The 16,366-nt window shown below is 32.9% G+C and overlaps 1 protein-coding gene across 1 annotated transcript; it reads left to right on the forward strand.

Annotated features, from left to right (window-relative positions):
- Positions 1-13,684: 13,684 nt before the first annotated feature.
- Positions 13,685-14,951, forward strand: LOC118195108 (zinc transporter ZIP1-like). Its single transcript, XM_035366354.2, has one exon. It carries the CDS (start codon positions 13,748-13,750, stop codon positions 14,783-14,785), a length of 1,038 nt encoding a protein of 345 aa, XP_035222245.1. The 5' UTR covers positions 13,685-13,747; the 3' UTR covers positions 14,786-14,951.
- The last annotated feature ends 1,415 nt before the right edge of the window (positions 14,952-16,366 follow it).

Genomic DNA, 16,366 nt, shown 5'->3' on the forward strand with positions numbered 1-16,366 from the left:
AGAACAGTTCCAGAGACGCGTTACAATTTTCGAACAACTACGATAAGCAGGCTGAAATAATCAACATAACAGCCTTCAGGCTATCAGCCTATAACGGTGAAGATAGATTCACGGGAGAGCACTAAAGTACAGCTCTTGACTCGGTCGATCGACGTCAAGCTAATCCCTGAACTCAAAGCAGTACCACTGAACTCAACGCACTGAAGATATACCTCACGATCAACAGCTACTACGGATTTATATAGCTTTTGAGCTGCCTTCGAGAACATTCTGGGGAAAATAAGTAAGAATTCGTTCTAGAATGTTCTCGCTCCGTCTGCGGCATATCGCCCATTTTGTCACCAAATGGACGATTTCGCGCCAGATCTGAAAACCTGCTTTTCCTTGACATTTTCTGGCAGCCCTATACCCGCTTGCATATTTCACAAGTGCACATCTGTGAAGCCACCGAGGGAGTGGCTTCTAGGATGGACCAATGAGCATCCAGTGATTTTTCTGTCATGTCACATGACCTTTCGCGTGCTTTAATATTTAAGCAAGATGGTTGAAAATATTCTGCCACGCAATTTTCTGTACAAAATAATTAAAGCATCGTCGATTGCTTCTGAAACCTTTCATTGCGAAGTTAGATCAAATATAGGCAATTATGAAGATTTCACTACCTAATTGAAATAAATACAAACACATGTTGGATACTTCGCAAAAATATCGATCTGAAATATTACTTAATAAGTGGTAAATAAGATGAAGAAAGAAATATGTGACAAACATCTGAGCCCAAATGCAATCTTTACATAAATCTATGCGTATGAGAAAAATATTTACACCTGTTATATATGTAAATAGAAGTCAGCACTTTTTATTGCAGTCTATATGAAAAAGATGTTCTATAATAATAACCAATGCAGAATTTTACTCAAAGCGAACTTTACTAATTTGCATTCGTATACATTTAGTGTGTTAAATTTCTCATTTAATAACTGGCTCTTAAATGTACTGTCTAGACAAGAAATAATACTCATCAAACAGAGTGAATTTATCTTACTCACAATGAATATATTCAATTCATTTACATATAACTTTTAATATTAGCAATAGATATAATCAGATCATATGTATTCTGAATCTTACACTTAAAAAATTAAAAGAATGCAAGCACTGAAATAAGAAAACACTACATTCATTGCAACCCCAGTCGTTGTCAGCTCAATTAAAAAAATATACACTTGAATTCTCTTAATGCACATAATATTCCGTGAACATCAATCCAAATATTAATGCGTGATAAAAATCGCGAAAGGAAAATGCCAGCGATTAATTAAACTCAAAAAAATGAAAGCACTACAAAATTTCTACTATTACGCCATATAACTGCGAAACAAATGCAAATTAAAACGTAAACAACATACGCTCACATGCACGAAGATTTAGCGTCACAAGAGCAATGGCAGCTCATTGGTCCATTTTCGAAACTCCTCCCTCAGTGGCTACGCTGATGTGCACTTGTGAAATATGCTACCCGCTTTGCTGGGAAGCTATCTTACCGCAGCTGGGCTATAAAACAAGCATTAGTTTCTATAGCATTCACACAAAATGGATAGTTATTTCACATAAAATTAAAAAAATATATAAGAAATATATTTTGCTTATAAACTTCATTTGTTTCTGTGTTGCCGATAATACCTCAAATCCTTAATTACATGATTTTCTGAAGCGTATTTGCTTCCGACTCCATAGCAATATGACCTGTTTATTTGCCTAAAATGAAGTCTAAACTCTTTTCAGCAAAGAGTGTGATACGTTTTCAGCGAAAAGGGCAAACAGAAATGTATTCTGTGTGCCCCGGTTTCGACACCTGAAAACTTTCACCGTTATGTATCCGGTATTATTAAATATTTAAGAGGAATACATATCGTAGCACTGTTTCAAACTAAGAAATACATATCTAACGAAAGAAAAAAGACATTAATAAATAACAAGCAAGCAGGGAAAAAATAAACCCAATTTAGAAGCTTAAATTCAATTTAGTTTTATCTGAAATTACCAAATCTTCTAGCTTTCCCGATGAATTTTCTTCCCAGTTTTAATTAGCAGTTCTAAAACTCTAAAATGCATGCAATATAAGTAAACTAACTAACATTTTTTAGTTGACTTAAGCTTGAAGCTTACAAAACTAACACTTCTGCTTCTCGCTGAAAAGCAAACAACACAAGATAAATGATTCAGATTTCTCGTGTTTAAATTATGTCTCAGCACCTGGATTAATTAATTAATTTCACGAATATCTATTTAATATCCAAAGCAAAGGGCAAACCTATCAACTGATATAAATAAGACACAAAAATAGAAGTTCCTTTACGGCCGGTTTGGAGTTGCCAGTCCTGTTTGTACCAACTTACTTGAAACACCTTTCATTTACATATTGTGGGATAAACGAAATAGTAGGCATACAGGACAGATTTTTAGCGAAAGCAAAAACTTGATGTTAATTAAAGTAAACCATACAAGGTTGGTCTGGAATAGATCAGATCATAATTAATAGAGACTTGTAAGGAAATATGGTTTATTTAAAGTCCATAATATTATTTAATTAATTATTTAAAGTCCATCAGCATTTCTTTCAGTTCATACTAACTGAGCTTTGAAGTTACTCAAAACTTGCTATAAATGACAAAAAGTTTTATTCTACTTGCAAATAAACATAGAATATATTTTTTAGGACAAAATTCAGTACTTTTTAAAGAAATCCTACCTCCGTCTCCTTTACATTTTGGTATCCTTTTATAAACTTTATTGTGAAGGCTCCACATCACAACATTATGTAAAGTAAAATAAATTATGTACCACATCATCACAACATTATGTAAAGTAAATTCTATATTATGTAAAGTAAAATAAATTATGTACAAATAATGCAAAATAAATTATTTACAATATTTCTGATACATCAGATATTTCATTTAAGTAATTAAACAGGTAAAGGTATTAAGCAATAATATTTCTAACCTCAGTTACGAATTAACTGACTGCATGACAGATTCGTATTTGCCTCGATATCCAGGGTAAACACACGTCAGGGATTTCCTTCGAAGGCAGTCCTCTCAAATCAGAGACTTTCCACCTAAGGCAAGGAGACACGTGCTTTGCTGGAATTAATTACCAACCAATTCACTTTACCATACTGTCGCAAAGCGCCCAAGGAATACTTAAGAAATGTTTGAAAATGGTTGACGCATGCGTTTATATTATATATTTAAATAGTAAAACCATCTATGAAGACTGCTAATTCAGGCTTAAGGTACAACCTGGGCAGGAAATAACTAACATTTGGTGTTAATCACTATTTCTCTCTACCAAGAAACGTTAAAGTTTAGTTTTCTCTCTAATTGAATTTAGTTAACCTTCCTTATTACGGCGAATGATCTCCTTTCGGAAATAAAGTCTAATTGAACTACAATATTGTTATGAATTTTGTATTTAGATAGCTAATATTAGTAGAATTATAATTAAAATTATTTTATTTCCCTGTGCATAGCAGCGCGTGACAAGCTTTAAGAGAAAGCTATGCTGGAAAAGTAAAAAATACAAAAGCGCGTGCATTTAACATTGAATAAACGGATATCTCGGTAATTTGTATTTCATTTGAATAAATGTAACTGAATACTATGTTAGCTGTAATCTTAACTCCACTATTTTTGCTTTCCAGAAATCTCGAGAAGCAGAAATTACTAGAAATTCCTCGGGATCGATTGAAAGCTATAAAAAGCGAGGGAGAAAACATCTCACCAGAGTTCCTTAGTTACTGTTGTTGCGAGTTTGGTTCCGAGTGAACTGATATCTGAATTAGCTTTCTCTTTAACTTTGCATTGATTTGTATTTTAACGTTATTAGTAATTTTATTTTAACGTTATTTGAAGTATAGCTACTAACCATCGTGTGTGATACTGTGAATACTTGTACGAATAACCTCTGAGAAAATTCCAGCGTTCTGTTATATATTTTCAATAAGAATAAATTTTATTAACCTTTTTATCGGTCTTGTGCATTCAATCCATTTCGAACCCGTACGCACGCAACAATACTATAGGCAGATGGTTAAACATAACTAAAAGGTTTAATAGAATTTTGCTTTGTATGGCAATTAACATTTAATAACAGTGTAGAATGTATAGGTTTTAACAGAGTGTAGAGTTTAACAGTGTATAATGTATAGGTTTTAACAGAGTGTAGAGTTTAACAGTGTATAATATACAGGTTTAACAGAGTGTAGAGTTTAACAATGTATAATGTATAGGTTTTAACAGAGTGTAGAGTTTAACAGTGTATAATGTATAGGTTTTTAACAGAGTGTAGAGTTTAACAGTGTATAATGTATAGGTTTTAACAGAGTGTAAAGTTTAACAGTGTAGAATGTATAGATTTTAAAACAAGATCGGCAAACTATTTTATTTCACGAAGATTATACTATCTGCACTTTTATGGCTTTCTCACTGAGACTATACTATCTGCATTTTTATGTCTTTCTCACCGACATGCTATTTTACTATTGTATATCTTTTTGTGTTTTCATCGCCACACATTTTACGGAATCCTCAAAAAGTTACATATTTTTTATTTGTTGTTACACCACCCTCACAGTTACCACATGGTAGTACTATCAAAGAACTTTCTATATTCTTGAGTTTCGTTTATGGCCATTTTGTTTGTTTATTCGGTTTTGATGGAGAAATCGATAACAAGAATATTCACACCACGCAATACTGACTTGTGTGAGAGAAGGAAGCGACATTATTTTTTGCCATTTGTATAGTTAGCCATTATCACATTATATTGTCTTAATATTGAGCAAATTTTTCCCTTTACTGTTATTAACATGATGTTAGATAGACCCTAATTATAACACACTGTTCACATGAAAGAATTTAAGACAGCCTATTATGAAGATTTTATTTTTAGCTACATTTTCAGTTTTTTGTAAGATTTTAAATTCATGTTTTCTATCATTTGCAGTGACGTCACTGGGCAAATTATTTATACAGCACCATGTTCATTAATTATTACTACAATAAATTTTGAAATAGAAATTTTTGAAAGAGAAAGTATTAATTCATGAATGCCTTTTTTTATTGTTGTTGTTGAAATGTTTGCATTTCTCAACATTGATTTTGTAGCCTTAACTCCTATTCCACTCCTAATCGATACGTGTATTGTTTCCCGAAGCCGTCACGGCTAATGGCGTATTATTGTACGACCGATTACGATGCTCTTATGATAATTGGCTGTATATCAGAAAAGCAGCTATTCGAAAGGCAACTACATGAGAGATAATGACCGCGTGCATACATGACACATGACGTATACATGACGTATACATGACATTTCGCCACAGTTTAGTTGTCATTATTTTCTACTAAATGGTGTTTTGCTACGAAAATTAAAATTTGGCGGTCTACGACTTATTGTAATAGCAATATGTAATAATATGCATTATTAAGTCGGAAAGTTTTAATACAATAATACGTATTAAAATATACATATTATTGTATTAAAACTATATATATATATATATGTATGTAGAGAGAAAGAGATAGGCAAAACTAAGAAATTTAGAACCAATTTTACAAAAAGACCTAAAAGATGTGCAATTTAATACCAATAAATGTCAAAATATCTTATAAATGTGCAAAAGTATTAAAGAAATGTGAAACTAAAACCAAAAAATTATCAAAACATGAAAAAAATACATGAGAAGAGGTATTCAATCAAAACTGATGTACCGTTATCAAGAGGAGGATACATCACACTCAATTACAATCCCCCTTACATTTGAAATCCACTGAGTTTCTGTATTCAAAATTAGATGATGAACTATCCTTAACTATTTAAGTATAACAGTTCATCTGCAACGTCTAATTATGGATACAGAAAAGCAGTGGATTTCATGTGGAAGGAGTATTGTAAACTGAGTCTGATGTATACTCGTTTTGATAACGTTATATCAAGTTTGATTGAATTCGTCTTCTTTACATACTTTTTTTTTCAAGTTTTTATAATTTTTTATAAAATCAAGTTATATCAAGTTTCATGTGGAAGGAGTATTGTAAATTGAGTCTGATGTATACTCCTTTTGATAACGTTATATCAAGTTTGATTGAATTCGTCTTCTTTACATACTTTTTTTCAGGTTTTTATAATTTTTTTTTATTTTAGTTTCACATTCCTTTAATTCCCCTTTTGCATATTTATAGGAATGAAATTTATTGGTCATGAACATCACCTCTTTTAGGTCTGTGTGTAAAATTGGTTCCAAATTTCTTATTTTTTATCGATACTGATCAATTTTCAGCAGCATATTACTTGTAATACTTGGCATAATTATATTTTTAATTAAAAACAATTATTACTTTGTCATAGTTGTACTGGTGTATACTAATTGAAACAAATAAATCAAATGCTCCTCGTATCTTCTCCAGTATCACCAGTAAACTACTTAACGAAAATTTCATACTTTGAGTCTTGATAAATGCTTCTTTCTCTAATTTATCTCGAGTTTAAATTAATATTAATACAAAGAAGTTAGAAAAGTTAAGAATAATTGCTTGTTCTAATGCGTTCTCTGTGAATAACGATGCAAACTCAGCCAAGATATTTCCTTCATTCTCAGTAATTTTTCCTTAAATTCTGTGGGGTGAAAATAGTTTATTATAAATCAATTACTTTATTTCTTCCCACCCAGTAATAAAATAGAACCTGATTCGTTTGGATTCTCTTGATGGTCTTAAATTTGCCATTCCAAGACATTGACTGAAATGGAAAAAAAACTCCATAAATGACCAACTATGTTTCAGTTTGAAAAGACACATTGCAGAAGATTAGAGCTAGACGTGACAGAAGATTAGAGCAAGACGTGTAAACGTAATTCAGATTATAAACTTTTTTTCGCAACACACAGGACAATTTTTAATGATTTCTTGCAGGAGTTTTATTCATTTGCACGTTTTTTGTTTCTTAAAACTTTTCCAAATAATCTTGTAGAAACTTTTGTGTTTCTTTTGGAAAGAGATACGGGAAAAGCAAACTTTATACTCACCGGGAATCGAAACACAGATCTTTTTTTAGTATACTACCTAAGTGTGTTAATCAGGCAAGAATGCCTTCATTTCCTTAAGCTAGTATCATACCTACAGACGCGAAACGCAATATGAAACTTTTCTTACAAATGCCTTTCCGAGAAGGTCATTTGAAAGGCAATCTTCTGGCCAAGAAAGTTTATACTATTCAGGAAAAATATCTGTTCAACACTATATTTCGCGCAGTCTAGTCAGTCGTGAAGAAGAAAAACCGCGAAACTTAACAACGTAGGCATACTACGTAATATTCCTTGAAGAAAGGATTAATCGAAAAGTTTCGTTCTACGAGACGTTGCGAAAATCTCTTTGCCGGTCTGATAGCAGTTTTCTAAAATGATGTGGTTAATTCTCTTTGGTATGTCTATATATTTATAAATAATGCTAATAATTCTATTAACGCAAGTAATGCTGTTGTTATAAACAAGTAATGCTACTACTGCGTTAATATTTCCGCCAACGTGCATTATGTTTTATGAGTTATTTTCGATTCACATTACTAGCGCCTTACCCATCTTCACATTTACAATACCTCTACTTTAAAGGCCATTTTTGTCTCTGTGGGGTTCCAATCTTTTATCTAGCAACTAAGTGCGTAGAAACCTCTCGAACGGGTCAGCGAATAATCGCTTTAGTTAAGAAACAGAAACGTAAAAGTCAAAAAGTGTTAATTACCCTTTATTGCTAAAAATAAGAATGAACAGTTGGCTTCTTTCTCAGAGCGTACAGCAAAGCCTCCACTTGGGCTTGAACTCAAAGTAATAATAATAAAACTTAACTATTGCTTAAATAGCCGGAGATATCAAGATTTCTAAGTAGTTGGTCCCTTAATATCAAATAAGCTGGCGAAGCTATCAAGGGCCTGAAATACGGTAGAGTGTAGCAATAGCTTAGAAAGTGTGTAGCCAAAAGGCGAAAGCGAGCTAGTCAGAAACTCTGTCTCTCTAACGAAGTCAGTGGAATTTCGACTTAAATACCGTTCTCACTCATTTGCATTAACCGCAATTCAAAAAAACACATTCTGGTAGGAAATTGTAAGCTGAAATTAGGAGGGATAGGAATATGTTAAAATCTTAGAATAAACCTTACACCTCAATATGGATAGATTTTCTCTGTAGTGTTATAGCTTTTGTTATACTACTAATGAAGAAATGGCGAATTGTTAAATTTTGCAATATTTCAACAAATAAACTAAAATTTAAATTCAAATAATTAAGACAAAAAAATGTGGCAAAATGTACAAGTATATGTTGAAAATAAATGCATTTTTCTCGTGTTATAACAAATTTAACTTATTCATAATTTTCAGCAGAAAATGAGAGACTAAAATTATTATCTGGAGATGACTATATTTTTGTTAACCTTCTTAAATTCTTGCATTCGTAAGGAAAATATATGTAATTAAAAAGAACATTTAATTATCTATCATATCAAAATACATTTAATATACTAAAATACCATTATACATTGCTATCAAAAGTAATACACTGTAGAGACATTATGTTATTTCGAAGCAGGAGAGATGAAAAATGAGCAACGATTTCGCCGGTACTTGAATCACGGGCCTCTCGAATACACACCGAGCGTGCTGACCGCTACACTACGAAGGCATGCTAAGAAGGCGAAAGAAATACCATATAACGCAACGAAAATGCTTCACCTGTCAAATAATCTTTTTAGCGACAAACTGATAATGAAAATAATTAAAAAAATACCACAGTGTAAAAACTTCAGATTACTAACTGACATCTCAAGGAAGGTCCGCTCAGTTAAATATAAATTTTTTTTTATACGAAGGAAAAGAATTAGTATTATAATTCTGTAAGTTTTAAACTAATTTTATGATTTTTTGCTTCCAAAATTCTACTCAGAGATCCTTAAAAATACCGTTTCTGCCCTTTGCTACAATTTCATTTTAAATATTTAGTTACAGTCACTTCAAACATTTTATTATCATTTGAAACACGTATTAAGAATATGAATGTTTGAAATTTCAAATTCCAGTTTAAGTAAGTGTCAAATGTTTAGCTTTCGGAAAACTGTTGAATCATGAAAATAATTTTTATTAGCATTGGCTAATTTAACATAAGCTGTCCAACTAGAGAATGCCTTAAAAAATGCTGAAATATTGGAAGAAGAAAAGTAAGATTTAAAACTATCAGCTACTGCCAACTGATAAAAAAATAATCTTTACAGCTGATTAAAATTAAAGCTACATTTAAGAAGTATTTCAGTTTTAAAATTTACAGAAATGGCTTCCGGGTCTGTGCTGCAATCGTCAAAGAGTATAAAAGAAAATGTCAAAATATAAAAATTTTTTATCTTTTAAACAAAATTTTGAAAAGAATATGTAGACAGAGTCTTGAATTTTGTAATTTTTCTATTATAAGGTGTTAAAAATTGGCGTTATTCATGCACTCATGAAAAACATAAATAACACTGGTGATAAAAAAACAACATTTGTTGCAAAATATAATGAAAAATCCATAATAAAATAAAATTTTAAATTATTAAATTTCCGATGATGAACAATGCACTTTTACAATATCAGACATAAATGTACAATCTTATGCATCTTCCATTTGTAACAATATCTGTTTTGAACAGAAATGATTTCATCGCTAGATGAAAGCAAAAAAAAAAAACCTCTTCGAAGTATTATAAAAACATTCCAACTAAGCAGTTTCCATCACTTTGGAATCCTCCTAAACTAAGATGTTGCTTTTTTCTTTAATGTATATCCTGCGTATTAAGTTATAGTTATTTCCTACGTATAGTTAACTCCCACCAGCGGCCGAGCGCTAAAGTCGCTGAACACTGGTAGTTCGGTCCGAGGTTCGAATCCCGGGAACAGGCTGGCTGCATGGGTGTTTTCGTGGTTTTCCCCATGTGTAACGTGTAAACGAGCCAGTTTCCCTTAGAAAGTCCTCCACGAAAGGCATCCCTCTTCTTAGGCAGATAGCCCTAGTGTGCTTTGCCATAATTAAATACACCACACCACACACACCACCATCACTTCGGCTTTCAATAAGTATTTGTATTCTTATTAAATATTAAACATTGAAGGTATAATCTAAAAATCATGCAATTTTTACTGGTTGAGACAAAGGCTATACTTTCGTCCATACTAGTAATATGTAAGAATAACAGTATCTTTAATAATTTAATCTACACCGGTCAGCTAGATCAAAGAAGACGGGGTAAACTGGCGTTGTTGCCTTGCCCCACTGTGAAGTAGCGTAGCAGAGTGTCCAGTTATCTGTTATCTAATGGTATAGCCAATCATCCTAAGAATAGTTCAAAAACCTACATCATGCTATACGAAAACAAATCGAAGCTTGAAACTAGGGTTGGAAGAAAAACCTTAATTGCAAGAAACGGTGTTTTTGATATAATTGCCTTAGCTAATATAGTTCACCTAAAGATCTTACTGTATGATTACGCAGAGTACGTGGACTACATGGGTAATGATAGCGATTTCATCACAGCACACGTCTGACGACAGAAATAGCTAGGCAAAAGCAGCTTCTCTAACGATAAGATGAGATGTTGAGAGGAGGAAGTCTTAACGTCCGCAAAAGCAAACAAGGAACTGCTTTTAAATCTTGTCTCACTTAAGATCGTAAAACTTCGGAAACTATAAATTTGTAAAATAAATACCTTCGCACAAAGGATTAACAGTTTAGTTCTCCACAGATGAACAATACCGCTGAAAGATTTAATTTAATCCGCCGTTAGCAAAATCACCACAATCTGATTGTATAACTATTTAACTAATTGTTTTCAGACATTTCAGTCAAACACTCTTCATCAAGAAAAAGAAATGACACCAAGAATGTATCCTCCCTTTGTAAGCAAATATGATATTCCTTTGCTGTTTCAAAGATACTAAGAAATAGGTAAGGATGTAAGATCAAAAATATGGCCAGAACTGTTATATCTGGAGCTTCCGAAACGAAAAGATTAAAATTTCTCGGTTTCACGTGACTGGCAAACAAAATAATTCTAAGCATGAATGAATCCTAATATCTCTTGTAGAGTTCCTCACTTTGTTAATGCTGATTTACAGTTGAACATGAAGAATCTTAAGTACTGATAAGCGAATAATCGCTTGAGTTGTTGTGATAGGAAATAACAAGATAGAAGGGTAAAATAGGGGATTTGAACTTAAAAGACTAAGAATAGTACTAAACTAATCTAAACTAAAGAGATATAACCGAAACTATCAAGATTCTAACCGAGTTGGCTTCTCGTAACTGCGAAGCTAACAAAGGCCTAAAGTACGGCCGAGCGTAATAATAGCTTATGAGAGAGTAGCCTAAAAAGGCGGACGCGTGCAGACAGGATACCCGGTAACTCTCTCACTAAGACCGAAGAACTTCGCGGTTAAATACCGCTCTTCCTCATTATGTATTCAGACATGATTCTAAAACTAAGTTCTGGCCGGAAGTAGTAAGTTGAAGTTAAGAATCGACAGGAAAGGAACTTAAAATTTAACTGTTCATAAAATTGCATAATCCTTACACTCTTAACATTTAAAAATAAATTTAAAAGAGTGCCTTAATATGGAATTTCTACATTTAAAAAGCCAGCTTCCAACAGTTGGTCCGCGTGGGCAGTAACAGATCTGCCCAAAATGGTAACTAACGCTACCACTAACAGATCTGCACAAAATAAAATTTGCTCAGTCATTACATATTGTGCCGCTGCCTACTCAGCCATTACAAACTAAATACAGCCGTCCCCAAACATGCTCACAACGTACGTACGTGTCTACAACAATAGGAGTACACTCCCGAACTATATTCAATGCTGTTACCCAAATTCCCCTTTATATGTAGTTCTGTATTGATAAGTAAATTTTCAGTTTGTTTCTTTGTTTTTCAGCTGCCCATATCTTTGTGTATGTTAGATCCTCCTACATTAGCTTTCTGAAACTAAATTTTGTTACTACTGTAATTTAACTTTGCTCATATAAAGCTGTTATATTTTTTGTTTTTCCCTGATTGCTCTAAGTGATACGTGTACTCAAATTTCCTATAAATCAAAGTGTCCTGTCATCGTTAACTTGTCTTCAAGTCCATGCATCGCCATTATTAGCATATTCGACAGTTCAGCAAAACTCATGACACTGCTAAAGCCCTAGTTTCTTCCGACGGATTGGCATTTAAACTCCGCATAACTAACATCCCGGTAACTATACGTAGATTGGTGTGTGGTGTATTTAATTATGGCAAAGCACACGAGGGCTATCTGCCTAAGGGGAGGGATGCCTTTCGTGGAGGACTTTCTACGGGAAACTGGCTCGTATACACGTTACACATGGGGAAAACCACGAAAACACCCATGCAGCCAGCCCGTTCGCGGGATTCGAACCTCGGACCGAACTACCAGTGTTCAGCGACTTTAGCGCTCGGCCGCTGGTGGGAGTTAACTATACGTAGGAAATAACTATAACTTAATACGCAGGATATACATTAAAGAAAAAAGCAACATCTTAGTTTAGGAGGATTCTTTAGTTAAATCACTAGATAATTAAAATTTACTTGAAGCTTCATAAAACCTGAAGTGTTAATTCAATTAAATAAATTAATAATTATAGTAATTAAAACTAATAGTTAAACTTAAGCAGTGAAACCATGAATAAAGTTGAGATTTCCTGTATTTGGATACAGATAGCCTGGGAGCGAGGGTTAGTGGCCTACAGTTAAGCACTGAGCTGTTTGTGGTCGGTCACCTTCTAGAAAAAGAGCATGTATTACATGGATGTAAGTGAAGCAGATCTAAACAAATTCATGACATTGCTTTCGTTGGAATATCTATTTTCTCCCTCCTTCCGTAACACACTCGATTCTTATTCGAAAGTTCCAAGTTCGATTCCCGTCGAGAGCATTGCACATTTTTCACATCTCCTGCTTCAGAAGAGAAAACTGATAAGGAAAGGTACTAAAGGTAGATAAGTTTGACTAAATAAATATAGCATTTTTCACTGAAAATATTTCTATTTTTTAATGCACTAAAACTTGAGAATAAAATTAAACCAAATACCTCGCTTTTTGCAAACATTTATATATGCACATAATAACAAGAAAAATTCGAGGTAATTTGCATAATTTCTCTTTCAAACTATTTTCAGCTTCCCCCCCGTAGAAGCCATAAATGATGCTAAGTAATAATTTATCGGTTGTTGTATTATCCAATTCTAACCGAGATCAAGGATTTTAGCGTTTGTACTGTGATCGAGAAAAATCACGTGTCTACCACCTTATCACAGTTGAAGAAAAAAAGTTTTCTTTCTTGAAAGAAAGTTTTGCTTAGAAAAAAGAAGAAAGAAGTAGCAATAAAATATGAGCATTGACGCTGAGCTATTTTTTATCAATGCATTTCTTCTCGACTTCGTTCCTCGCTCGCTAAGCTTTGTTTTCGTATCTCTGGAGTATCACATCTAATCGCGCGGCTCCGATAAGTGCGGTTTTATCATGTTCATTTCAACAACTTGCTACCAATTTTATCTAAGGGGCAGTACCTAATCTTAACATAAATCCCCTTTCTCGAATGCCAATCGTTCCTTTCCACAATTTGCCACAGTTCCGTGTGCAAAATAAACATAAATTCCAGCCATGAGCGCTTTAATCGTTTCCCAGGTGATATGCATGTTTTTATTGTTAATCGGCACTTTAATATTCGGGATAAGTCCCGTTTTTGTTCAGAAAAAACTCTTTCAGTGCAAATGCAGTGGAGAAACTTGTGAAAAGTCCTGTCGGGCTAGAAAAGGTAAAATAATTACTTCATTCCTCATCTTTTTTGGCGGCGGCGTTCTCCTCGGAACCTGCTTTCTTCATCTCCTACCTGAGGCTCGTGAGGGTTTTGAAAGCGATGATGAAAAAGTCATAAATGTGACGGAAAACGCAACTGATGAGGGAAAAAATGAAGATCACGAGAAATTTTCAATACCGGAATTTATCGTATGCTGCGGATTCTTCGCAGTTTACTGCTTTGAAGAAATAGTCCACTTCTTCCTCGGTGGACACACTCACGTACCAACAGAGAATCGAGCCATTAGATCATTTTCACGTAAAAATTCTTGTTCTTCTCGTTGCAGCATTGGCGAACTGTCTACATCCGGTGATCACAAAGTGCCCAAAGACACTCCTGCACCCCCGCCACCATATTATGAAGAACACCATGACATACCTGAAAAGATTTCTCTCGTGGGACTGTTAACAGTGGCTGCGTTGTCATTTCATTCTCTCTTCGAAGGTTTTGCTGTCGGTTTACGTCCCGATGTTATTGGCACGTGGATGGTATTTTCTGCCATTGCTGTTCACAAATACGTCATATCCTTCGTTGTTGGACTGGAGATTCTAGCAAACGGTGGTAAAAATATGCAAATTTATATTTACATGTCCATCTTTGCATTGATGTCACCAATTGGAATGGCTATAGCTATGATTACTCAAAGCAATGTGGAGGATTCAAGTCCTTTAACCGTTAGCGTTCTGAATGCTATAGCAACAGGTACTCTACTGTATGTGACATTCTTCGAGATTCTACAAAGACAAGAACACAAGGACATATCCACCTGGTTGCAACTAATAGCAACTTTTGCCGGTTTTGCTCTCATGTGTCTCATGCAATATGTCAGCACTCTTGTATAATATGAAAAAATTTGTTACAGTAGCGTGATAATATTTTTTCAAATCATTGTAAGACTCCTGAAGCCAAATAACTGGAAAGTATAAATTCATCAATAGGAGTGTTTTAAACAAGTGTCTTTGGTTGTAAATATATATATATATAAATATCTTTATTTTTAAGAAGTGATCTTGTGTTTTTAATTAAAAGATTTCAAAATGAAGAACATCATATGTGATTAAAATGAGGAGAACTGCTATTCATCATAAGGTAAAGTATATTTAAACTGAACTTATATTGCAAAAAATATAGTTATTAATGAAATTAAAATATACTTATTTGCACTCCGAGAAAGCGAGTGTCAGATGTAAAGTTTAAACTAAAGGCATTGTTTATATAAGTAAGGAAATGATAAAGATATATTTAGTAATTTTAAAACAGTGACAACATGACGCGACATTAATGAAATTAAATTTTAAATATTATAATAACAGAATTTAGATAATTTGTAATATTTAATAATGAATAATAAAAGTAATATAATGAAATATTATTAATAATAATAAATACATTTTATAATGAAAATTGTTATTGCCGTATTTACCTATTACATCTTGTTAAAAATACTTTAAAATTATTTTCATGTTAAATTAGAAGCAATTTTAATTTTTAAATGTGATATTAATTTAGAGATTGAATAATATAATCCACAGGAAGTGTACCGATAAATTTAAATTTAATTTTTAATAACTTTGCAATGTTTAATAATTTTATCGCAATGAAATATACCGTTCTTTTCCATGCTAAATATATAAAAATTAGAAATTTTAATATATAGTACTTCGTTGAAAGGAATTTAAATGTAATAAATGTAATATAATACCATGTAATGCAATTGCATTATAACAAAACTATATTTAACAGCTACATTTTCTTTGCAATTCCTTTAGAAACTTTTAGAAACTCAATTGCTATCTTTACCTTGTTATCAAAGTATTGTCTCTCATTTTTTCCTTGTATTTTAAATATACTTATATCCCTAATAAGAATTCTGAACCGATTTTCTTTACTGTGTTATCATTATTTTGCCACGCATTATGTATTGAAATATTTGCACATTGCCATGAAGCAGATAAAAGCAGTATTTCAAAATATTGATTCAATTGTTCAACAATACGTTTTAACTCAAAGGAGCGTTAGCTCAGAATGACTATTATTCTCGAAACGGGGATTATACGTTCAGTCAACAATAAAATATTGAATCACTCTTCACATTGTTGCCACCAAATATAATCGACCTGCATTATTTTAAAACAAATTAACTGAAAGAGAATGCGTATGAATTTAGGTATGTTTCGTGCGTTGTGAAAAAAAGACGGTACTGTAGGTACTGTAATGTATTTTTCAGTATTCAACAAAATAACAGATGATCTTCTTAGTAAAACATAAATTTTACTTTTTGCTTACGGAGATAGATAATTTGAGTACAATCTTTTAGTTACAAATTTTTCATGCATCTACTAGCTGGAAAACTTTCAGAATAACAATTTTAAACAATCTCTGACGTTGCTGAGCAACGGTTACGTGATACAAATATGGCGTAG

The sequence above is a fragment of the Stegodyphus dumicola genome, chromosome 8 (genome assembly GCF_044657685.1).
Source record: "Stegodyphus dumicola isolate Sdum_Otavi_A_Nest chromosome 8, ASM4465768v1".
NCBI lineage: Eukaryota > Metazoa > Arthropoda > Arachnida > Araneae > Eresidae > Stegodyphus > Stegodyphus dumicola.

Bases quoted from the DNA above. Each gene is read 5' to 3' on its own strand.
- LOC118195108 (XM_035366354.2), top strand. From the start codon at position 13,748: ATGAGCGCTTTAATCGTTTCCCAGGTGATATGCATGTTTTTATTGTTA.